Source organism: Boleophthalmus pectinirostris, unplaced genomic scaffold (genome assembly GCF_026225935.1).
Source record: "Boleophthalmus pectinirostris isolate CB_2022bp ecotype Guang Dong unplaced genomic scaffold, ASM2622593v1 HiC_scaffold_20, whole genome shotgun sequence".
NCBI lineage: Eukaryota > Metazoa > Chordata > Actinopteri > Gobiiformes > Gobiidae > Boleophthalmus > Boleophthalmus pectinirostris.
The window spans coordinates 20,383,313-20,406,950 of NW_026571153.1; the positions used below are offsets into that span (position 1 = coordinate 20,383,313).

The window sequence follows — 23,638 nt, forward strand, 5'->3', positions numbered from 1 at the left end:
AACCAAAGTATCGCTTTACTATCACATAAAACTAAAAGGTGGTTTAATTTTAGCTTTATATATAATTTTCCTGGAATTTTCATGTAACGTTGCGCTACTTGTCACGTAACCAAAAGATGGGCGTGTTTTGAATTTACTTCCGGAAACATGGAGGCTGTTGTGAGTGATGTAGTTGCTCCCGAGGATCTTTTAGTAAGTATTCCTTTTATTTTGGAATAATTTCTTTAATACACACTCCTCTAAGAAATGTATATGGAATTATTTTATCTGTGGTTCAGAAAAATACCTGAACTACGTGGTGAAATACAGACTGTCATGACTTCCCGTGTACAGTTCAAAGCTAGCTCAAGCTAATAGGTGTTTTCCATGACGCCTGTGATTTTGGTGTTGTCTTATAGTTGAAATTATATTGATTGTGAATGATATGTTTGCTTTTATAGATAGGGTTAGTGATATCTCCGTTTGAAACTACTGACTTTTATCTTTGACAGAAATTTGAGAAGAAATACAACAACGAGCTGGTGAAAGGAGCAGTGTCTAAGGAGACGAAGTTTGAGTACGCGTGGTGCCTGATCAGAAGCAAATACACGGACGACATCAAAAAGGGGACCGTGCTCTTGGAGGGTCAGTTCATGAGTTTATCTCTAATAAAATTGTCAAAAGTATCGATATTGAAACTAGAATCAATACTAGATACTCATTTGAGGAGATAATGAATAAAAGACACATTTACAGGACAAAAACGAACCTTTCCTGCATAACCTTAGAATTATCTTGAGTTGTTTCAGAGCAAGTATAAAACCACATAGATTTGTATATGCCCATGGACCACTGTGAAACCTAACTGGACATTTTACACAGACCACACAGATATAATACCACATGGCAATATAAAATACATTTTAAGTTAAGTCACATTATATTGTCTAAAGATTGTTTTTAATTTTCATTGTGGTATCAGAATCTGTATTGAGTATCAAGTTTGTTTCTTAGTATTGAAATCGTGTTTGAAATTTTAGTATTGTGACAACACTAATTTCTTGTTTAGGACCTAATGTTTAAAAAAATATATGCACGTTAATGGCAGAATCCCAAATATGCAGCAAGAGTGTAAAGTTAATTTCATTTCAAAACAGTTTCATCCCCCCTGCCATAAGGACACTTAATGAAGCTCTAGACTGAAAGTGATTTTTTTGTATTGCATTGTTGTTGTTGTCTTTAATGTTTTGTCTGTTTATGTTGTCGACACAGTTGGCACAACCTTCCCTTTCAATGCTGTACCAAAAGTAAATTCCATCAATTTGTGTGTGTGGATTGTGAATCTGTAAAAAAAAATAATAATAATTTGACATGAGTGAGTTAGTCAATTGACTTTTAGAGTAAATGTTGCTGTGTGTTTGGAAGATGAATTTTGAAATAATTAAGTCTTTAACATTTTCAGTTTTGTCTTTGCCACATTAGTCTGCCCCTTTTTTACTCAATTTTAACTTGTAAAAACCTGAACAGCTGTGAACAATCAGAAAGACATCAATGCTGAATCAATCAAATAAATGTTTTTGGTATGTATGTAAACAGCCTCTGTCAGAATACCACTGACAAAGCTAACTATTTAAAATATTTAAAATCTGTATTGTTAGTGATGCACTGATCCAGTACTGGTATTGCATATTGGTGCTGATACTGAAAAATTAGCTGGATCATATATCGGCTTCCAAATATCAGTTCAGCCGATATCCTGGTTGGACAAATAAATTGATATAATAAGACCATTTATTGATCATAATTGGCCCAGGAAGTCTCATTATGTTTGAACTCCTGTTTATACAGCGTTGTTCTGTAGTTACTTAAGAACTAGATAACAGTTACATAACGCATTTGGATCAGTTTTGTCTTATTTCATTTTTGTTTACAGGAAATAAATGCCATTTTCAGTGTCTGCACTTTTATTGGTTGATATTGGCATCTTACAGCTATAGTATCGAAATAATTATCTGAACTGACAAAGCTGGCTTGATGCATCCCTACTATTGGTTTACTATTAAATTGACTGAAATATTTATGAGTAGTTACAGTTTGACGACATAATAATGTTGTTATAGTAGCCATAGTAACCTTGTCTTTGTATTAACCGTAATAATAATGAGCCTTTGTTTTTCTTCCTCAGAGCTCGTTCAGAAATCTTCCAAGGACGATTCTAGGGACTTCCTGTTTACCTTGCAGTGGCCAACTACAGACTCAAAGTAAGTCCCATATGTACGTCAGTGTCTACGTGATAAACGGGTTAGATTATTAGATTCACTATAATTAATAGTAAAGCTGTTATCCTTGTAAAGTGGTATACATTTCCTGTCATTGATTGCATCCATTTGTCTCCCTTCCTCTCTCAGGAATATGAACGCGCGTTGAAATATATCCGGACCCTTCTGCGAAATGAGCCTGGAAATAAGCAGGCTCTTGATCTGGAAAAACTCATTGATAAAGCTTTAAAGAAAGGTAATAGCTGATGTTGTTGAATATGAATACACCTAACATTTTATGAAATCGATTGACTATAATGAGCTACATTCCTCCTCTGCTGTAGATGGGCTGGTAGGAATGGCGATTGTCGGTGGGATTGGACTGGGCGTGGCCGGGCTGGCAGGCCTCATCGGGCTTCAGTGTCAAAAGGAGCCGCCAAATCGTAACATGGAGCTTTGGTTGAAGTGTTTAATTTTTGCTGGACTGACACAGTGACTGGCCTATTCTGCTGCTTATAAAATAATTCCCTGAAGAGAAAGTTTGTGTGGTTTGCTTGTACTGCAACCTAATGATGCCAGTGAACATACTATGGTGGGGCCAGGATGTCTATAATTGACTTATATTACAAGTTACTTTAATAATTTTGCACTTATTATTTGTGTACATAAGAAGAGATGGCACAGACAAGTTTGCATGCACCGTAAACATTTAGCCTGTTGATATAGAGGTGGTATTAGAATGTGATGTTTGCAAAGTCATAGTAAGTGCTATGGGGAGTATAAATACATAATCTTGAATGTTTAATTTTTGGAATTACTCTTAAATTAATAGTTATTCTGTGTACTTTCTGTGTTCCTTCTAATTTAGTTCATGTTTATTTACATTAATCAATAAATCTGCTGTGCCATAAGTTAAGTATAAGTACTAGTACTTTTTATTTATACAGTACTGGGTTTGGAAATTATAATTACGCTGATTCAATATCGATACTTTGCAGTGATAATCATGCTGGGGTTGTTCTGCATGTATGTGTAGAAATGTGCAGAATGTTCACCAGTTACTGTGGAGACATTAGCAAAAGTTTGAAGATCATTTGAAAACACTAGGAAAATTTGTTTAAACAACACATTTTCTGGAGCCTGTGATCAATACAAAGCATTTAAGGTCCTGTCTAGGAGTTTCATGTACAGCAATCAGAAATGTGAGACTTGCTTATTAAGAGCACAAATTAGCTGACCTTTTGTAGTTTCAATGAAATCAGTTCTTTCAGGTTAGATTGTGTTAAAAAGATAAAGCTCAGATTAAAGTCTAACAGGCCGCAGACACAGCAGCGGCATCACACCCTCGGGGAATGTTGATGCCATCAGCTGCAGAGTTTCAATAAATAGGCTACTGTTAGAATTAAAACCCACAAAACAACACTGGAGCTCTTGTGGGGCTTTTAACAAAGATGGCTTTTGTTGAATCCAGGCTTTTGTCTCCCTCCATAGACTCTAATACACCCACAAAGAAATTAATATTATTGTTTTTGCGGTAGTGGAAATGTAGTTCCACATTCCACACAGTAATTAAGGTGCACTGTACAACTTTTCTGGTGGAAGATGTGTCACTTGCTTTTCTACGTGAAGATGTTATTGCTGTGTCTAGAATGTTCCATGGTAGAGATTAAACCTATCTATTTCAAGGGAGACAACTACAGGCTACATTGTAGGTCAGATCTGTGGAGAGGCAACCCTATTCACTGATAATTATTGCATTTTTTGAGCACTAGAAACACATAATGGGTAAAAGATGTTTTTAATGTCATACCATGGAATATTCCAGGCAAAGCTATAACATCTCCTTGGAGACAAGCAGGTAACAGTTCCACCACCAGAAAAGTTGCACAGTGCACCTTAATTACTGTGTGGAATGTGTAAACACATTTCCACTACTGCACATACAATAATATTCCACCACTAGAAATGTTACGCAGTGCACTTTTAGGAAGAGGTAAAGCTGTTTTTGAGTTTGAAGTTGGAAACAAAAAGCAAACAATGTCTCAAAAAAGGAAATTGTCTCTCTATACTTGAAAAGGCTTTGAAAATCCTATATTGTATTTTGCTTTTTGCCTTGGCACTCAAAGACAATAGTGGTAGATGCCAAGAGATTACATTGTGGGTATACACAAAAACATCTGCCCTGTTTATGGAATCTGTGCCAGCAACAACCAAGCCCAACACTAGTTCTCTATTGTGTTAGGACTTCAACTATTTGTTTAAGGGCAAAGCAATCCAAAAGCTGTAAAAACCCAGAGATTATCTACAGGAAGTGTAGTCTATCTATGTTTAAATCTGCAGGTCCTATAACACTGGCAGATGTTGTATAGAGAGTAGAAAGGAGGTTTCGGTCTGGTATGAGAGATAAATAAGGAGAATAAACTTGAGGGTCAGGAGTTTACATTTGGAAATCCAGCATTCAGTTGACAGATAAAAGAAGCAATGAAGACGTATTTACCCCGCCAGAATGGCTGCCGCAAGTTTAGATACATTTTCTGTCCATGTCAATAATGAGTCATTAGTTTCTGTTCATGTTATTAGCAATTTTAAATGACACTGTGTACTGATTGTGTATTTGTATTTTAGTTAAATATTTATCATTATGGTGTACATTTATGGTGTTTCATTAATAGTTTCTAGGTTGATTTACAGCACATGACGTTTTATGTTCTACTTAATGAAAATCTTTAGTGTAGTTATCAATAAATGCCCTAGTTGAGTTTGTGCCCTAGAAACATACATAATATATTTATGGCATGTTGTCACTGGATACAAAATGCCAAGCTTATTGTTAATTCTATATTTTGATAGCACAGTGATAATTAAAAATAAAGAAAATGCTCCTTTATAGACAATAGAATGTAATTTTCTACACAAAAAATACTTTCTTTGTTATTGTGAAGTATTTCCATCCAAATAGTTTTTAATATCTAATCATAAAACTAATTTATTAGCTTTTTCCCCCCCCCATCGACATGCTGTTGCTAGGACTTCCTACTGCACTGGTTCCAAAAGGGGTGCACAGAGTGACTTGAAGCCAGTGATTGGAAGAACACTTTGAAAATTTATTTAGTTACAAAATACTGAATACCCAAATTAAAATGTATTTTGTAACGTATTCTAATTCATGGTCCAATCAGAGTACTGTATTCCAAATACTTAGAATAGTTTTACATCGAGTTGCATTTGAAGTATAGAGACTTTTATGTTTTTTATATATTTTTATATATTTTCCCTCACTAACTGGAGAAGGAAAAATCTGTTTTCTATTTTCTTACTAATAATTATGTACAGTTTGAAGGCTACATTATTTGATCAATTACTACAATGTATTCCTCCGATTTTAAAGAAGTAACTCAAACTCAGGTCTCATAAGTACTCAAAATTAGTACACATGTTTAGCTACTTCACAACACTGCTTAAAGGTGAAAGGAGAGTTTTGAGAAGAAAAAAAAAGAAAATTGCCAACTTGTTTTTATTTTTTCCCCTTTATTACACACAACTGGGTGCACAAATGTGATACAACAAACACGGCTGTGTCGTCAACAGTTACACGTCTGGATGAAAGAAAAAGGTATCATATCATATAATAACAAAGTTTATAAGAAAATTACATAAAAGTGCAAGTTTGTATAGTAAAAACAATAGCAAGGAGAGTAGAGTTCATTCAGCTTACATCCATGAAGTACAAGGGAATTTCACACATAGGTCCTTCATGCTGTCCATGGATGTTCAAAGCTTTAGTTATTTTTGTTTTAGTTGAAGCTGGTCCCTCCTAACAGTAGTTCAGTTGTTTACCTGTTGCAGTGGTGATGCTCACAGCTTAGTGATATAAAACAGTGATTATCTTTTTCCAAAACTTCCTGTGCAGTTATATAAAAATAATACACGGCAGTTAGCCTTAGCACTTTCACTGACCATGGTGTAAATATCACCATGCTTTGTGCACAATAGTGCTGGGCAGCCTCACTGTTAGCGTCACTATTTCCTGTCCAGTTTTATTATCTTTGTTTTTTGCCAAGTCGTGCCAAAATGAATAAATACATAAAGATAAGATAGTGAACATCGAGTTGCACGTGGATGACACTGACAATGTGTTTAAGACTTTTGTGTCTAGAGAGAGATGTTTTTATCTCAATGCTAATGCAAATTTTGAGGCATAATAAATATTAAAATAATGCTACAAATTGAAGTAATCTACTTTTTTATTTTTAATTGTAGTCTTTATTTTAGTTAATTTGAATTTGAATAGAATTTATATTCTAGGCCTACAATTTTTGTGAATGTGACTGTTAGCTAGCTTTGAGACACACTGAGCTAGCTAGCATGCTGCCGTGCACAGAATGATACTGTACATGCATCAATTATCTGATAATGTGTTCAGCATCTACAGACATTTTTTTCAATTCCATCGGAGCATTCATCCAAAGTCCACAGGAAGTTTTGGAACGGTGATGCAACCATGTTTTTGTTTTTTGTTATTATTATAATTTTGCATTAAAATTATTGAAATGCAAAATGTGTTTAATGCCATACTGAGAAACATAAGCACATCAATAATATATCTACAGAGAATTTTAAAGTTGCACTATGTAATCTTTTGGTTGGGGATCTATCACCTTCTTGTAGCTATGGATATGTCATTGCTCTGCCTGCAGTGTTCCACAGTGTGACATTAAACAGCTTTACTTGACATTTATTCAATTCTAGATGGTTTTATGGCTCAAAAAGTAAATAAATAAAAAAAAAAGCATTCTAACTGTGAGCAGGGCTGCCTCTCTACAGATCTAACTTAAATTTGGTCTCCATGAAGATTTAATACCATACTGTGTAAACATTCCAGACAAAGCAATAACATCTCCATGGAGCAAAGCATTTGACAGTCCCTCCACCAGAAAAGTTACACAATGCACCTTTAATGTAAGCCTATTTTTTTTAGTCACATACATTTACATTTTCATTAAGCTTCAATCAAAGTTTATTCTCCTCACACATTAAAAAAAAAAAAAAAACCTGCCCGGCCTAGTTTAACTCTTATAGGGACACTTGTAAAAATGTTCTTCTTTTGACCCCAGCAGTGAATCAAGTGCTGTGTTTTACAATAGGAAGGCTTATGGAGGCTATCACAGGCTTCCTTATCAGTGTTACACATTAACCCATCTGACAGCACCGAAACTGTCCCAGAACGAATGACAGAGAAAAAGTCAGTTGATTGAAATAAGGCAGATACAGAGGTGTATAGTGGCATCCACAAATAAACTCCGATTCATAAGATAATATTTAATCAGCCTGTCAACACTTTTACTACTGACTGTGCAATGATTTCTGAAAACATGTGTTAATTTGGATATGCTTCGGTGGGTCACAGAGGCCAATGTGCACTAGACTCCATCATGACAGGGACAATAATACGTAAGCACTTTTTGAACGAAGGAATACGTGAAAGAGCAATAATGGTTAAATTACAGCTTGTATGGATGTCGTCAGGACAATTGGAGGTTGAACTATAACCCAGAGTTACTGCAAACATGGACACTTTGCATCTAGTGAATTCATTTAAATAATTTTTAGCTTTCATTCAATTTTACAGTACTATTTGTTAAAAAAAAAAAAAAAACAACAACAACAACAACAAAAAACTAAAAATAATAACAACAACAACAAAAAGGAATTCATTGGGTTTGAGTGTAATATTTGGGCCAGATTTTGGTACTGCCTATCCCGGGCTGTTATATTGTTTCATGTATACAAAGACAATACAAATACAAATTAGCTATTGAATATTTATAACACTTAAGTGAATGTGGTAATGTGGTTAATACTAATATTATCAGATCAGATGAGATTACACATAATTAATGACACTGTGCTTGCTGTTATTTCTGTCATACACTCACTGTACTTCTTGGCAACATAAGCGCTAATATCATATAAATAATAAAATGTAAATCCATTACAGTTTCTAAATGAATATCCAGGCTAATTTCAAATGTGTTTATACTCAAAAACATTGTGATACCAGTTTGGAATCAACAAAAATGTGTTTTAAATTGAGTCTATTCTACGTCATGTTTCCTTCCCCTTTTGTCTCTGATGGACTTTTCTTGGAAAGCATTAACATTATTTGCTTTTATGTTGGACATTACATTTTTACAGGTGCCACATAAAGACTTGTTTTCTCAGATAGATTGTCCTCATCAAACTCACAGCGGACAGGTGAGCTGTAAAACAGACTCTTCAAACAGCAAGGTCATAAATACATTTTCATAAAGCTAGTAAACTTCCACTATTGTTATAAAGAATTATACATCTTATTTCTTTATAATGTAATGTTGCATAAAATAGGCAAACATTAACAAACTAAACTGCATATGGAAAAATGACAACAATGATTTTTATGATGAATGTAAATGTATAAATAGATGCCCTTTCTGACCCTTCCATCAGAGCTTGCATTGGGAGAATCCATGTTATGATCTGATCAACACTACTCAGAAAGTGAATATTTGTTATTAATATTTTAATTTTGGTAAATGTATTTCAAAATTTAAGCAATTTAAACTGCAGCCAGTCCTACACAACATTGTATACACCTGGTGCCCTCACGACTGACCTTTAATCCAAATCGAGTTCACAAGTCCACCACTTTTTTCCAAGTCCCAGAGCCAAGATTTATGTTAGCATTATCTATGTATGTCCCAGGTTTAGCAACACTGTTGACTTGGCTATCAGTTGGGTAGTTAACATAGGCACAGCTTAGTGGACCCACCGGCTATCTCCTTATAATCCTTATCTTTTTGGGAGTTTTGCTAAAACTGATGCGTGTTGACACCTTTCCAAAATAATAATACTACAGGGAGGGAGTGGTGCTTAGTCACAGTGACCTTGAGGAGGACAAATCAGTATGATAAAACATTGATTGTAATTGCCCTTTATATCGACAGAAATACATCATCTATGTAACAGGACTCCTCATTGTTCTGTCAGTTTTATTGACAGTAGTGGCTGTGAATTAATAAGATCTGCTTTGTGTTCAGAATAAAATTTTCCATTCATTTCATTCTTAACAGGTTTACAATTTTAAATATCAGTATAGTGGACAATGACTTCAAACTTAAAAGTAGTTCATAAATAAACAGTCTGGAATCTTAACTTTCACACTGCAAAAACTAAAATCTTACAGTTTACAGTTACAGTTACTTGAATTAAGAAAATTTTTATCTTGATTTCAATAAATTTCACACGATAAGTAAAATTATCTACCAGTGGAACAAGACTTGTACTTGAAATATGAAAATACATCTTGTTACATAAAAGATAAGAAAAAGAACTAAATTAGAATCTTATTTAGCTTGAATCAAGAAAAAATATAGCTTATTTCATTGGTAGATGTAAAGTCAAATGTACTGAAGTTAAATTGTCTTAAATTGAATTTAAACTTCCATAGATATTATTTTTTGCAGTGTATACTTTCAAAAATACATATCCAGCCACTGTAGGGTTAATCCCAGACCCCCCATCCAACACATGTGTTCACTATTGTTTGACACATTGTTTGAGCTTGTTTCCCATTTCCTATGATACAAAAGGGGTGGTAAAATATGATAAAATGAGCTGCCGACAAGTGGGACAGGGACAGAGAATTTTTAAGCACAAAAGTAATGTCTTAAATGCCAATCTTATCAAATATTTATTTATTTATTTTTTTTTTTCAAGTAACTCACATTTTGGATTAAAAATGAAAAATTCCTGATAATTTTCCCTTTTTAAAATTAAGTACAAAAGGTGACTTATTTTGAATAAAGCAATACTAAACAATGCAAGCATGGTGTAATTGGGACCAATACATGACCATTGGACCCAAGTGTGCCGATAAACACCTGTTGAGTTTCAGGGGTGTAAAAACTCAAAGGAAAAAGCACACTGTGAGCAAGAGGGGAGGAGTGTTCTCATATAAATGATTATACATATCTGTCGAGGTGGACACATTTCACACCATCACGAGAGAGACAGTCACTGAAAACTTCACCCCAACCACATCGATCTATTTTACGACATTTTTGCCTTATTCTGCAAATTAGACACCAAGATCTGGATTATCTTCTGTGATTGCTAGACCTAAGGGGGTCATGGATCCAATTGTGGAAGTGGTAGCTGTGATTTTGGGGTTCATTGGTTGGGTCATGGTGGGGGTGGCGCTGCCCAATCGCTACTGGAGGACCTCAAGTGTGGATGGGAATGTGATCACCACCTCCACCATCTACGAGAACCTGTGGATGTCCTGTGCAACTGACTCAACTGGGGTCCACAACTGCAGGGAGTTTCCTTCTCTGCTGGCACTGAGCGGTATGTTAAATGTTCATTTTAAAGACGCACTGTGAAACTTTTCTGGTGGAGGGTACACTACACCTGCTTGTCTCCATGGAGATGTTAATACTTTGTATCGAAAGGTCCACAAGTTTCACCAACAGGCCAATTACAATTACAGGCCAGATCTATGGAGAAGCAAGAATGTTTTTCAGGGTATTAAAACTCTAATTGATTTAAACACATGCAAATTAATAAAAGAAATATGGATATGTTTAATGCTGAAAACTCCATGGAGACAAGCAGTTGGAGGATAATGTGCACCTATTTTATTTTTTTCCATTAAATCATTCACACCATGTATTTGATTGCTTGATTTATTTATTACGCCGAATGCCCTTCCTAACACAAGCAGCCACTAGTCTGAGTGGAGGTGGCAGTGTGGGTGAAGAGTTACCCAATTACACAACAACTTTAACAGTGGGCACTAGACAAACACCCACTCTGCTACCTTTCCTACATCACAAAATAATGTAAAAAGAAAAATTGCTAATACAAATTGTGTTACATAGCTGTATAAGTCCTTGGAATATTTGTACTTACCACATGCACATCACGAGACAGCTCTTGTATCTTCTTAAGTGAGGTTATCTGCCATGGTTTGTAAAGGAGATAAACAGTATCTTCCCTTTGTGTTGTTGGGTTTTCATGTTGTATCCAGGTTACATCCAGGCGTCTCGTGCTTTGATGATCACGTCCATAGTGCTGGGGTCCTTTGGGCTGGTGGCTGCTCTGATTGGGATCCAGTGCTCTAAAGCTGGAGGAGAAAACTACGTGCTCAAAGGAAGAATCGCAGGGACGGCTGGAGTTCTGTTCCTTCTGCAAGGTAAGGACAATGTTTTAGATCCAGTTTTTCTTTGCAGTAGAGTGCATTTGTTTAAAATTTGAGAAAACTTTTATCCTCTCTAAAACTTTTTTTAACCTTAAACACTCCTATGTTACATTTATTCAACAGGTGGTTTTATAGCTCAAAAACACCTAGAAAAACATTCTGACTGTGAGCGGGGTCGCCCCTCCACAGATCTAACCTGTAACTCGGGTTGGTTTGGTCTCCACGAAGATAGAAAGGTTTAATACCATACAGTGAAATATTCAAGACAAAGCAATAATATCTCCATGAAGAAAGTTACACAATGCACCTTTAAAGTTATGAGTTTTATATGTCCTAAGTACATAGCAATAATACAATACAAGAGTGATAATTAAAACCCAACTTCAAATAGTGTGTTAAGACTTATGTAACCAATTTACAAACTGATCTCAGTCTCATAGAAACAGTGGAAAGGACTTCTGGCATAAAAGTCTTGTCAAATCATTATTGCATCTTAGTGATATGCCTTCTTGAATTTATTGTTCTATTTTTCTACCTTTGCTGCTGATAACCAAGACCTGAGCACAGTGTTTCATTTATGTGTGTACAAATAAAAAGCAGCAATAAATTTACACTTTTTTTTTCCCTCTTTACTCCAAGGTTTGTGCACAATGGTGTCTGTGTCATGGTATGCTTTCAACATCACCCAAGACTTCTTTAATCCTCTCTATGTTGGAACAAAGTAAGTTTTTGAGCCAATCTGTTGTAGGATGCATACGCTATGGAATTTCCAGCTGATATGAGTCTTATGTGGCAGGTATGAAATAGGAGAGGGTCTGTACATTGGTTGGTGCTCTGCGGTATTGGCCATCGCAGGCGGGGCGTGTCTTACCTGCTCCTGCAAATTAGGATTAGATGAAACGGTGAGTTCGACAATTCCAAGTGTGTAATCTGCATCCATTTTATCTCTATCTCTGTTAGTTTGGTTGATAAGTCTACACAAGATACACTAGCCAACGCTGCAATACAAAAGAAAGGAGGGTGTTTGTTGTATTGTTGATTTCAGATCTATCCAAACTTTGTGGTAAACCATTAACACAGCACAAAATAATGCAGTTTAAAATATGAATCCAAGTACAAATGATGAAATACCTAATGATTAACAAAAATTTGGATTAATTTATCTTTTATGTTGTTGATATTGTTTTTATTATTTTTATTACTTTATAATGTCATTACGTACTATTGGAAAGATTAATTACTTATCTACTATGCTGTTCTTGGTAATCTTTTTTGCCTTAAAATTGTTAATCATTCACATCTGGTGAAATAGCCACTCGGCTGCACAATATATATTAGCCTTAGACCTTTTTGGGCCTTTTTGGGAGATTTTTGCCATTTTTATGTTATAAAGTAAGATTTGAGCTGTAAAGGGTAGAATACATAACTGCTATGGCTAATTATTGGCTCATTCTACCATTTATTTGTTGAATGAAACTTAAACTAACTCTGTGGATCCACAAGGGAAATTATTTGAACACAGAAGCTCACACATCACAATATAATATAATAACAAAAATCCAAAATATAAATGGTAATAATAATTCTAAATAAGTAGCTAAAAGAGCAAGAGATTGGTGTCAAATAAGGCATAATTATAAAGATGTATATATACAAGTAAAATAACGTTTTCTAATGATACTGTATATTTAGAAATTTGTTTACTGGGATTATCTTGCTTTGTGACAGTGGCATAAAGTAGTTTCAATATGAGTGCTTAGTGCAGTATATCGCTGAAGCAATATATCGTGCTTCAAAATGTGTTATCGTGACAGTCCTACTTCACAAAGGACTTATTGATAACTAGGCAAAACCAAGACCAATAAATGTGATTTCTGGGTCCATAGCAGTAAGTTTAAACAAAGGCCCATAAGTATTCATCTGACCAAATTATTCTAACATTTGGGGACCCACTAACAACAAAAAAATCTGTTGGGATTGTTGCTGTGACCAGTTGTAATTCTTTAGCGCCTCTTAGTGGTACTTATGAGAACTGTAACTAAGCGTCAAGCATTTAAGCAAAAACACATCGTTTTGGAATAACAGGACTTCCCAATGTACTCATTTACAATTGTACTTTTAGATTTATCGTAATATACTTATGGTCTACTTGTATTTTTACAAGTAATTACACACAAATTACAAATTACATTAGTGTCATTAAGTGCTTCCTTTACCTAATCCTTTACCCCACACCAACACAAAAAATCTACAGTTAGAGATGAATGAAAATAAATAAAAACAAAAAATATGTCCAATAAGTCTCAACGTCTTAGAATTCAACAAACTTTATTGATCCACAAGGGACTATTTGGACAGAGCAGCTCACACATCACAATAAAAATAACAAAATAACAAAGAGCATCAATATAAATGGTAATAATAAATTCAAAATAAGTTGCAAAAACAGCAAGAAAAAAATGTCAATAAGACATATTTATATAAATATACATGAACACGTACAAATAAAATATAGAAATATAGTGTCTGAATTATCTGCACAGTAAAATTACAATAGCACATGGAGTCTATTTCCGCCTGGGCCTACAAGGAATGGTTCTCACTGATTACTTTTATTCCCATGTAACACAATCTTGTATGTGTGTGTTTGTTTTATTCAGTCCATTGCCATATCACAGCAGGGGGACTGTCTATTCTGGGGCTGCCCGGAGTGCGGCTGCCAGTACTTACGGACGCAATGCCTATGTCTGAAAAAAGGATCAGGCTTGAACTTTGGGTGGCTGCTGCTTTGGAGAAGATCTTGTAAAATGTTGTACAAAGTTGAGATGATTTTGAGCCTAATATGTTTGTATTATATTTGATTTATTTACTCTAATCATGTCATGCACATGACATGAGTATTTGTGCTGTACAGTTTTCTAGTTTGTTAAACAAGAATGTTTTATTTCTTGTTTTCTTTTTTACAAATGCACACAATAAACAGGTCCAAACTATTCTGGAAATCCATTAATCGGCTGAAACTTTTTATTTATTTATTTATTTATTTTATTGTGGGTATTTCATTATAACAATAGTCAAGTGGTCAACTCAGTTTGTACTACAGGCTAAGTCACATGTCAGACGTAAACTACATAAATAAACAAATTGGCTGGCCTACTCCTTAAAAACAATAAATTCTTAATATAGCTTTATATCCAAAAATACCCCTTTAAAGATCGTAAAAGGCATGTTTCTGACTTGATTCTATTATTTCACCACTGGGTAATTGCCATAGACTATTTATATAAAATTGTTTATGTAGTCTAATTATCATGAATATACTACTACTATTATTACATTTTTTCTTTTTCTTGTTTTGTTGAAAAAAAAAAAAAACTTTTATCATAAATAACATAGTAATATTGATAATAACTTTGTTAGTGGCGAGGGCCAAAAATAAAGGATGACTTGATGTACAGTTGATCTCTGATGCTTAGTGATAACCAGTGACTGCATTGACTGTACATCTTATAAGCAATAACCCTCCACTGCATCTGAGGCCCGCAAGCGAAAGTGTGAGTTAAAAAAATCCCTCCAATAAGAGCAGCCCACGTTTTGAGACAAACCCGGACGTGCTGCGGGCGGCCCAATCCCTATCAATCCTGGGAATGTAGGACAGAAAGGGAGGGTGGCGGTGTTGGTGTCCGGTGCGCTCAATACCAGAAGGTTTCTTAAAGGGGCTGATCTGCTTAGTCTCTCTGTTATAATGTGTCAAAACTCAAGTGAAGCCTAGTTAATCAGACAAATATTTAAAAATACAAACATTACAACAAAAGGAACCTTTTCGCTGAGAAGCTTTTCCGCACGGACCTTTGGCACAGCGGGACTGTAAATACACCGTCGTTTCTTATTCTGCCGTTGTTCTTCCTGATGATCTTACTGAATGCAGGATGAATTACTAGGAAGAACATCAGGGTAAATGACATAAATCTTTAGTTGATCGGTAGAGAGGGTTGCTTTGCTGTCACGGTGCGGTTAAAGCCGGTAATGGAGGCTTGTCGGCGGGCTGGAGTCAGCGGAATCCTCTGCTCTCTGTCACTGCTCTGTGTCGTCCTGGACCTCCAGCTGGACGGTGAGTCCGGGTTCGGGTTACCAACATGTTAAAAAAAGGATATTGCTATTTGCTAAGGGCAGTTGGTGAGTGAGGAGTTTCTTTGTTTATACACTTCTAAGGTTCTAAGCTGCCACAATATGTCCCCTTGAGATTATCATCATGAGGAAACTGCACACATGCACAGTGTTGGAGTGTATCTCTGAAATAGGGCTCATTCTGTATGTCTGTATATGTTTTAACATTCTATTAAATGATTGAGCCCCTAATTATTCATAGTAGCACTTGGGAAGTTTACTCAAATAGCCATAAGAAACGAAATACATTTAACCTGATATTACTGCAACATATAAGGTTTCACATTGATAAATATAGATACCGGTAATAAAATGAAATAGCTATAGTCTGTTTTTGCATTGTAGGTGTCTTAGGAGCAACACAGGTTGAGATTGAGCACCACTTGGAGATGGGCCGCAAACTCCTGGCTGCTGGTCAATTGGCTGAAGCCCTGTCCCACTACCACTCTGCAGTGGGTAAGGTTTCACGGCATGCGCGTTTCCCACAGGTCATTTACTAACTGGTGCTAATAACCTCTTTTACAATTATGTTTTTGTGCTTTGTTAGAAGGGGATTCTAAAAATTACTTGACTTATTACAAACGGGCAGCAGTGTTCCTTGCCATGGGGAAGTCCAAATCTGCACTGCCAGACCTGACCAGGGCCATTCAACTCAAGCCAGACTTTTTAGCGGTACATACAAATCCACTATACTTCATGAGATTAAAGACAGATCTTTTTCTGTTATGATCCTATAATTAATCTTCTGTTTCCTAGGCAAGGCTACAAAGAGGGAATATACTACTGAAACAGGGGAACACTCAGGAAGCCCAAGAGGACTTTGAGATTGTGGTATGTTTTTTGTTTGTTTAATAAGCTTTCACGTAAAGCATGAGAGATGACAAGTTTTTAAGTAGTTCGGTCATGGCAGCTTTGCTCTTGAGCTAGGACAACTGGTTTCCCAACATGAGAATACTACTACTACTTGTCTACTGTCAGTGAGAGTCTGAAGAAATATTTCTGAATGTATTTTCTGTTGTCCACTTGCAGTTACAGCGCAATGCAGAAAGTGAAGAAGCTCACGATCAGTTGAAGAAGACAAGGGAGTTGGAGGAGCTACAAGAGGAGGCACATGCTGCATATCACCAAGGCGACTACAGCACCACAGTTCACCTGCTTGAACGGGTCATAGAGGTGTGTGTTCATATTTTGGTTGTACAGTATTTTTAAAAAAATAGTGCTTTATTACATAATTAAAGGTGCATTGTGCAACTGTTGGTGGAGTGCCCTCCATGGCGATATTATTGCTTTGCCTGGAATGTTTCACAATATGGTACTTAACCTTTTTATCTTTATGGAAACCAAACGAGACCAAGTTACGGGTCAGATCTGTGGAGAGACAACCCTGGTCACAGTCAGAGTGCCTGTTTTTTGAAGCATTTTTGAGCTTTAAAACCACCTGTAACTGAATAAATGTAAGGTAGAGCTGTTTAACATCATACTGTGGAACATTCCAGGCAGAAAAGTGACATCTCCATAGAAACTAGCAGGTGATGGACCCCCACCTAAAAAAGTTACACAGTGTGGCTTTAACCTGTGTAGGTCTAGTACAAAATGTGTTGTTTAGGTTCAACAAATTACTAAAAGTGTCCCTCTCCTTTAGATTTCACCCTGGGATCCTGAATCACGTGAACTGAGAGCTGACTGTTATATCCGTATGGGAGATCCACAGAAAGCCATCCAGGATCTGGCCCCCACCACAAGGCTCCGCAATGACAACCGTGCTGCGTACCTGAAGCTGAGCCTGCTGCACTACAGTCTTGGAGAACACCATGACTCTTTGAAGTAAGTTACACGAATAAACAAACTAAGCCATGCAAAGTCCTTCATTTTGATTTGGATGTTGCTTTAACTCCCATTCAGCACTTTGAATTAATTTGTGTACGAATTGTGCTATACATTTAAACTTGCCTTGCCATTCACTACTTTACATATTGTTTCTGTGCAGTCAGATTAGAGAGTGCTTAAAGTTGGACCAAGATGATAAAGAGTGTTTGAGCCACTACAGACAGGTGAAAAAACTCAGCAAGCAGCTTGATTCAGCAGAAGAGCTCATTCAGGAGCAAAGGTCTGTTCTCTCACAATTTTTATTTTTGTACTTTTTTGTTCAACATTGTCTGACTTCTCTGGATGTGGCTCTTAGGTTTCACGAAGCTATTGAAAAATATGAATCAGTGATGAAGACTGAGCCAAATGTTATGTACTACACTAACCTTGCAAAAGAGAGGATCTGTTTCTGCCTAGTAAAGGTAAATACATTATTTATACATTTAAAAAAAATAAATGTGATAAAAAAAAATTTTTTCCTCCAGGAAAAATTGGCCCAAGAAGCCATTGAGGAGTGTTCAGAAGCTCACGAGAGAGATCCACGCAATGCTCATATTCTTCGAGATCGAGCTGAAGCTTACATTCTCAATCAAGAATATGAAAAAGGTAAAATCAGAGATTTAGAGCCATGTACACTGCTAAAAATGCATTATGAAACATTTCTAGTGAAGGGTCAGCCACCTACTTGTCTCCATGCAAATGTTATTGCTTTAAAATATTCCACAGTATAGATTAAACCTATAAATCACGAGGGAGACAAGCAGGTTACAGCACTACGCCACATTACAGTTCAGATCTGTGAAGAGTCACCCCTATTCACAGAAGGAATTACTGTATTTTTGAGCAATAAACCACCCATAATGAATAAATGCTAGATGTATATATTTAAAATCATACTATGGAATATTCCAGGCAACATAACATCTCCATAACATCTCCATGGAGACAAGGAGGTAGCAGATCCTCCACCAGAAAAGTTGAGCAGTGGAAATTTGAATGATCATTTTTGTATAATTGTGTGTTATAACCTTTAGCTGTGGACGATTATCAAGAGGCAAGGGAGTTTGATGGTGACAGTAATGAAATTCGGGAAGGACTGGAAAAGGCACAGAAACTACTGAAACTTTCACGCAAAAGGGACTACTATAAAATTCTTGGTGTTGGCAGGTAAAGAAGCGAAGTTATCCTGGACTACAAGAATTCTAGCATGTTGTAAAGAAAATTGAACTCAAGTCATTTTTTCCCCCTAGAAATGCTAATAAACAAGAAATTACTAAAGCCTATAGAAAGCTGGCTCAACAGTGGCATCCTGATAACTTTCAATCAGAATCAGAGAAGAAGGAAGCAGAAAAGAAATTCATTGATATTGCATCTGCTAAGGAGGTGCTTACAGACCCAGGTAAGAGATGTCACTAAAGGTATTATACAAAATTGACAGCTGTGAGCTTTAAGCCATGTTAGAATGTTGTTTCATCTTTACAAACAATTGTTTTGTTTCATTCACACATGTTTGAGTAACCTTTTATTATTAGACTGCCTATTTTTACCTCAAAATGCTCTGGTCCATCTTGTAATGTCATGTAGTGATAGTTTTCAAGTTAACAGCTACCTTTTACCTTCTGTAGAAAATGACAATTCCAAGGCAGAAATTATCCAAATGATTCTAGTGAAGGTGCATGGAGTTTAAAAACACAGTGGAGCACTTCCTGTATTATCACATGACATCACAAGGTGGAAGAAAGTGTTTTCTGTTTGGCAAAAGAACTCAACTGAAATATGCAGGGCTTGTGTGTTTAAACATGTGTGAATGAAACAAAACACAACTCCAGGTTTATTTGTGATGAGGAAACAACATTATAACAGATCCGGAAATAACATAATATGGCCCATTTTATGTTATTTCCTGATCTGTTATAATGTTGTTGTTGTTAAATTTCACTCTTCATTATATGGCCTTTTTATATCTGAAATTGACTGGATATTCTATATTTCTTCAGAAATGAGGCAGAAGTTTGACCAGGGAGAAGATCCTCTTGATCCAGAGAACCAGCAGGGCGGAGGGGGTGGACACGGTGGACAAGGCTGGCCTTTCCATTTCAACCCGTTTGAGTCCGGCGGCAGCTTCCATTTTAAGTTCCAGTACAATTAGAGATGAGCTCTGTGCAGACTTTTTTTTTATTGCGTTTATGGGATGTTGGATTGTTATGCCTTTAATGGAGTTTGGACTTCTACAAACTCCGGATCAAAGTTGTTGTTTTTTTCAGAGACTGACAACTGGCTACAAAAACACAGGACTTTTAAAGCAACCGTTGAATTGGCCAAGGTTTGTGGTTGAAGAAAATCAAGCCTTGGTGTCATTCGAGACTGTGTACCGTTTTACAGAATTTACCATTTCTTTGTGCCATTTAAAGGTGCATTTCTGAGGAGTTTTCTGCATTGTTTGCATTGTCATAGGCTTCCTGCTTACAGTATTCCCAAAAGTGGAATTTTCAGTTTGCTGTTCAGCACTTTTGATGACGTGACATTTGTCTCTATGATGGCAAAGAGGATTCTGGAAATCCTGGGTGGTTTCATTAATCCATTACTTTAAGTCATGTTTTCAATACTCTCGATATTATGTGTTACTTCTTGAGAAGTAATTTAATTGATTTATTAGAACATCAACACCTGATGAAGTACTTATTTATAAATAAAACAAGGGACAGATTCAAACATCATGAAAACAATGTAAAGGTTTCTCACTTTCAGCATGATGCTTTTATAGATGGATTACACCATTGCAATCATGAAAACAAAATCGGATATTTTTTTTTTCCAGCCACTCCATTTATTTTTTTTTCTTCAGCTGTTACTGTAGGTTTTATAAAAGCCTTTGAATTACCCAGCAGATTGTGTGACTCCAGTGGCTCAGAGCCTCATTCATGTAAAGGTCAAACAGATCTCTGCACTCAGGTTAGTCAGTGTTACTGATCTTGAATTGAGCACATCTAGAAACGTACTGTTATGTGATGCAAATCGTACACTTTTAAAGGTATGTTTAAATGAAAAGACAAATTGTAAGTTATTTTGTCAGCTCTACATTGTAGAAGCTGTTGAAACGCTTTAAAACAAGTATCAACTGCTCGACTATGTGAACCCTGTGTGATGTATATTTAAATCATTGACATTGTTTTTACTGTTGGGTGGGTACTATAGTGGCAATAAACTGAATATGCCACATATAACTGGGCTGGTAAGCTCAAGTAAACTAAATAAAATGTTTTACAAACTATACAGATTTTATTCAGCTTACTGGAAAAAAAATACATTAAAAAAAAAAACATACACAATATGTGTCAACTGTTGACAATTTGAAATTGATGAGTTATGAAAACTGAAACCAAGTCCAGTTGAGCTTTCTGTCTGGTATCTGTCATCCACAGACTACTGCCCAGACAGGGTGTTTAAACTGCTAAAATCTGCACCTGGAGCTGAGGGGAGGAGAAGGATGAAATCAGTTTGGACACTCCACAAGACCAAGAACAGCAAGGCAGCTTCAGATCACACAGACTCAAAGTGTAAGGAAATTTTTAGTTTATTTCAAGTGTTGCACTGAATAAAACTGCATAAAACTTTAAATGCATAATCCAGTTTCCCCATGTACCACCATGGCAAAAGATACAGAGCTCACAGTAGAATTTATGTGCTTAAGCCTGATCTGTGGTGAAAATAATTTTTAACTCATCAAGATCATATATTAATCATGCTGTCTATATTATATGACACAAGGGGCATTATCTGTCTCATTTTACGCATTTATGTTGTAGAGAGATGAGATTGAGAAAGAGGGAAGGAAAGCTGCCAAGCTGCAGGGCATCGTGTTTCTGATTAAAACATATCAGGCCAAATCACTGTCAGTCCACTGTCAAGACTCACATGCAGACAGCACTACATTTCCCATCATGCCTTCAAACTTAGTCCATGAAGGTGGGTGAAGGAGGCCACCTTGCTCATCTTCAATGAGCCTAATGTAATCCCAGCAGGAAAAGATGTGTCAGTGATTGACTCCAAAGCCTTGTGTGTCCTCAAGACTGTCTGCCTCCACTTCAATAGAAACAACATGGTGCCCTGGAATCATAGCCAGTCCTAGGACTCGAGGTTCACCTTGGGAAAATGTGTCTAAGAAGGGAAAGAACACAAACAAATAACTGTTAGCCTGATTTTTAATATATAATCAGTATATAGTGAAGGGTTTTCAAGTGACTTTTTGATTACAGAGCAAGTATATGGTGTATTAAAAAGCCAGTGAAAGCAGATGCAAATGGGAACTGCATTACTGATCATTTATTTGTAAGTGGACATTAAATTTAACATCCAAATGACCAAAAGTGCTGTAGGATGTATGTGGTCATTGGAGAAGACTTGCCTGTAGATTTAAGGAATTCCTGTGCTGATCCAAGAATGACATTACAGTCTCTGTCTGTGCAAAGGAAAAGTCCAACCAAAGTCCGTCCATCTGTCATTCGGATCCTCATATTCTTGTTGAGAAGTCCTTCTAGTTTTTGTCTGGCCTGGGATGGTGAAGACACTACTGGCTGCCAAATCAGAGGAAAAATATACAGTGACACACCTATTTTCTAATAAATAACTCTCAGATACAATACAAATATACAGTACAACATGTACTATGTAGGATAATATGCATGTATGACACACCTACTTAATGTGCTGAAGATGTTGCAACAAAACAAAATAAGATATTTCTGAAACTTCTGGTTAATTAATTAGGTTTCATATGGAGAATTCACATCTCATTCATCGTAAAGTAAAATATGGGAAAATATTTTACAGCTAGTTAGCAAGTAGCTAAGAAAGTAGCTAACACAAATACAGCACTCATTTCAAACATCGTATTGATGCACGTACTGAATAACAAATTCCTACTAAGTTATCGGTGCCACAATGAATTTAATTTCATAAATAAACTGTGGCTTACGTGCGTCGAAGGACCATTTTCTTCAAACATTGCTGCCATTCCTGTCCTTTTCCTTCGCCTGATTTGGCTGACGGAAGCATTTCTCTGACGGACCTTAAAAACCGGATGTTGTCTCTTGTATAATTTAGCCAATTTAACTAATTATAAGAAAAACAGTAATCGATGCATTAAGAATACACAAATCTCATGAAGTATGTTTGTATTCTTACATTATAATTATTTGGTAGATTTTTTGTATGTTTAATTATAGACTAATGTTACATTATTGCTTTAGGGAGTGTAAAATTCAATATCAGATGCTAATTGAAACGCTCTTTTTAGCCACTCTGGTTAACTGTATATTATATGAGAAAATCAACCAAAGAGAAGGGAGACTATTTAGTGCTAACTACTAATTGTGTCTTAAAAATACAATCACCTAAAAAAAACCAAAAAAAAACAAACAAAAAAAAACTATATCTTTCTATCTTCATCGCCGATAGGACACGAATGCAAATAGGCCTATTAAAGTGAGTAAAAATCTACTAACGCAGTTGATGTAAAAATTGTCATTTGCAGAGGTGTGTAGAGTTGCCTAAAATGGACCTAACTAACTGGACATAAGTCTTACATCTGATTCATTTAAAGTTAATGTAATCAGAAGTAAATCATTAAATAATGCACAAAATCTGATGTTTCAAAAGGTAGCCACAAAACTTAGGAAAAGTTAAATCATATCTGAATGGGTGGTGCAAGAAGCACAAATGTTCAAATAATTTAATATTGTCAACATTGGGAAGAGGACTCAAGAAAGAGAACTGTTTCTTTCAATAAAAATATTACTCAAGTAACATTAAAAGGACGCTGCTCGTAAAGTACTAATAGTAGTTTCTTTGCTACAACAGAGTAGTACTGTACTTACTGTAACTGAGTAAATGTAACTGAGTTCTACCCAACTCTGATCATTTGTTACAGAATCCCATGTCAGTATGATTTGGTTATAACATCGGTGTACTTGATGTATTTATGCAGAAATGAAAATTACAAACTAATATTAAAATGAAACCGAACCAAAGCAATACATTCATAGGGAGAAAGACTTTGGGTCACGTAATCTTTTGAATCTTCATGTTCCTACTGCACGGATTGAAAAGACTTAATTTTTGTTGCACTTTA

The 23,638-nt window shown here is 35.9% G+C and overlaps 4 protein-coding genes across 4 annotated transcripts; 3 read left to right on the forward strand and 1 right to left on the reverse strand.

The window, feature by feature from the left end:
- The first annotated feature begins 40 nt into the window (after positions 1–40).
- fis1 (fission, mitochondrial 1) lies at positions 41–3,153 on the forward strand. Its single transcript, XM_020937833.2, is given in 7 exon segments — positions 41–192; positions 492–624; positions 2,165–2,206; positions 2,209–2,240; positions 2,388–2,493; positions 2,582–2,653; positions 2,656–3,153. Coding segments are annotated over 7 exon segments (459 nt in total). The 5' UTR covers positions 41–147; the 3' UTR covers positions 2,685–3,153.
- Positions 3,154–9,710: 6,557 nt separating this feature from the next.
- cldn15a (claudin 15a) lies at positions 9,711–14,456 on the forward strand. Its single transcript, XM_055156339.1, has 6 exons — positions 9,711–10,622; positions 11,305–11,469; positions 12,115–12,196; positions 12,272–12,381; positions 13,598–13,604; positions 14,136–14,456. The coding sequence occupies exons 1-6, from the start codon at positions 10,406–10,408 to the stop codon at positions 14,224–14,226; spliced, it is 672 nt and encodes a 223-aa protein (XP_055012314.1). The 5' UTR covers positions 9,711–10,405; the 3' UTR covers positions 14,227–14,456.
- A 674-nt stretch (positions 14,457–15,130) lies between these two features.
- On the forward strand, positions 15,131–20,779 carry dnajc3b (DnaJ (Hsp40) homolog, subfamily C, member 3b). Its single transcript, XM_020937771.2, has 12 exons — positions 15,131–15,586; positions 15,988–16,098; positions 16,190–16,314; positions 16,399–16,473; positions 16,672–16,815; positions 17,285–17,466; positions 17,630–17,749; positions 17,825–17,930; positions 17,994–18,114; positions 18,543–18,675; positions 18,759–18,907; positions 19,506–20,779. The coding sequence occupies exons 1-12, from the start codon at positions 15,502–15,504 to the stop codon at positions 19,655–19,657; spliced, it is 1,503 nt and encodes a 500-aa protein (XP_020793430.1). The 5' UTR covers positions 15,131–15,501; the 3' UTR covers positions 19,658–20,779.
- Positions 20,780–21,066: 287 nt separating this feature from the next.
- Positions 21,067–22,596, reverse strand: naa38 (N-alpha-acetyltransferase 38, NatC auxiliary subunit). The gene is made up of 3 exons (XM_020937772.2): positions 22,484–22,596; positions 21,914–22,082; positions 21,067–21,666 (listed from the first exon to the last, which is right to left on the reverse strand). The coding sequence occupies exons 1-3, from the start codon at positions 22,520–22,522 to the stop codon at positions 21,542–21,544; spliced, it is 333 nt and encodes a 110-aa protein (XP_020793431.1). The 5' UTR covers positions 22,523–22,596; the 3' UTR covers positions 21,067–21,541.
- Between the last annotated feature and the right edge of the window lie 1,042 nt (positions 22,597–23,638).

Bases quoted from the DNA above. Each gene is read 5' to 3' on its own strand.
- cldn15a (XM_055156339.1), top strand. From the start codon at position 10,406: ATGGATCCAATTGTGGAAGTGGTAGCTGTGATTTTGGGGTTCATTGGT. The intron at 10,623-11,304 runs GTATGTTAAATG...TGTTGTATCCAG, and splicing joins TTCTCTGCTGGCACTGAGCG to GTTACATCCAGGCGTCTCGT. The intron at 11,470-12,114 runs GTAAGGACAATG...CTTTACTCCAAG, and splicing joins AGTTCTGTTCCTTCTGCAAG to GTTTGTGCACAATGGTGTCT.
- naa38 (XM_020937772.2), bottom strand. From the start codon at position 22,522: ATGGCAGCAATGTTTGAAGAAAATGGTCCTTCGACGCAC. The intron at 22,083-22,483 runs GTAAGCCACAGT...CTGATTTGGCAG, and splicing joins AAAATGGTCCTTCGACGCAC to CCAGTAGTGTCTTCACCATC. The intron at 21,667-21,913 runs GCAAGTCTTCTC...TTCCCTTCTTAG, and splicing joins GGAATTCCTTAAATCTACAG to ACACATTTTCCCAAGGTGAA.
- dnajc3b (XM_020937771.2), top strand. From the start codon at position 15,502: ATGGAGGCTTGTCGGCGGGCTGGAGTCAGCGGAATCCTCTGCTCTCTG. The intron at 15,587-15,987 runs GTGAGTCCGGGT...TTTGCATTGTAG, and splicing joins CCTGGACCTCCAGCTGGACG to GTGTCTTAGGAGCAACACAG. The intron at 18,115-18,542 runs GTAAAATCAGAG...TATAACCTTTAG, and splicing joins CAATCAAGAATATGAAAAAG to CTGTGGACGATTATCAAGAG.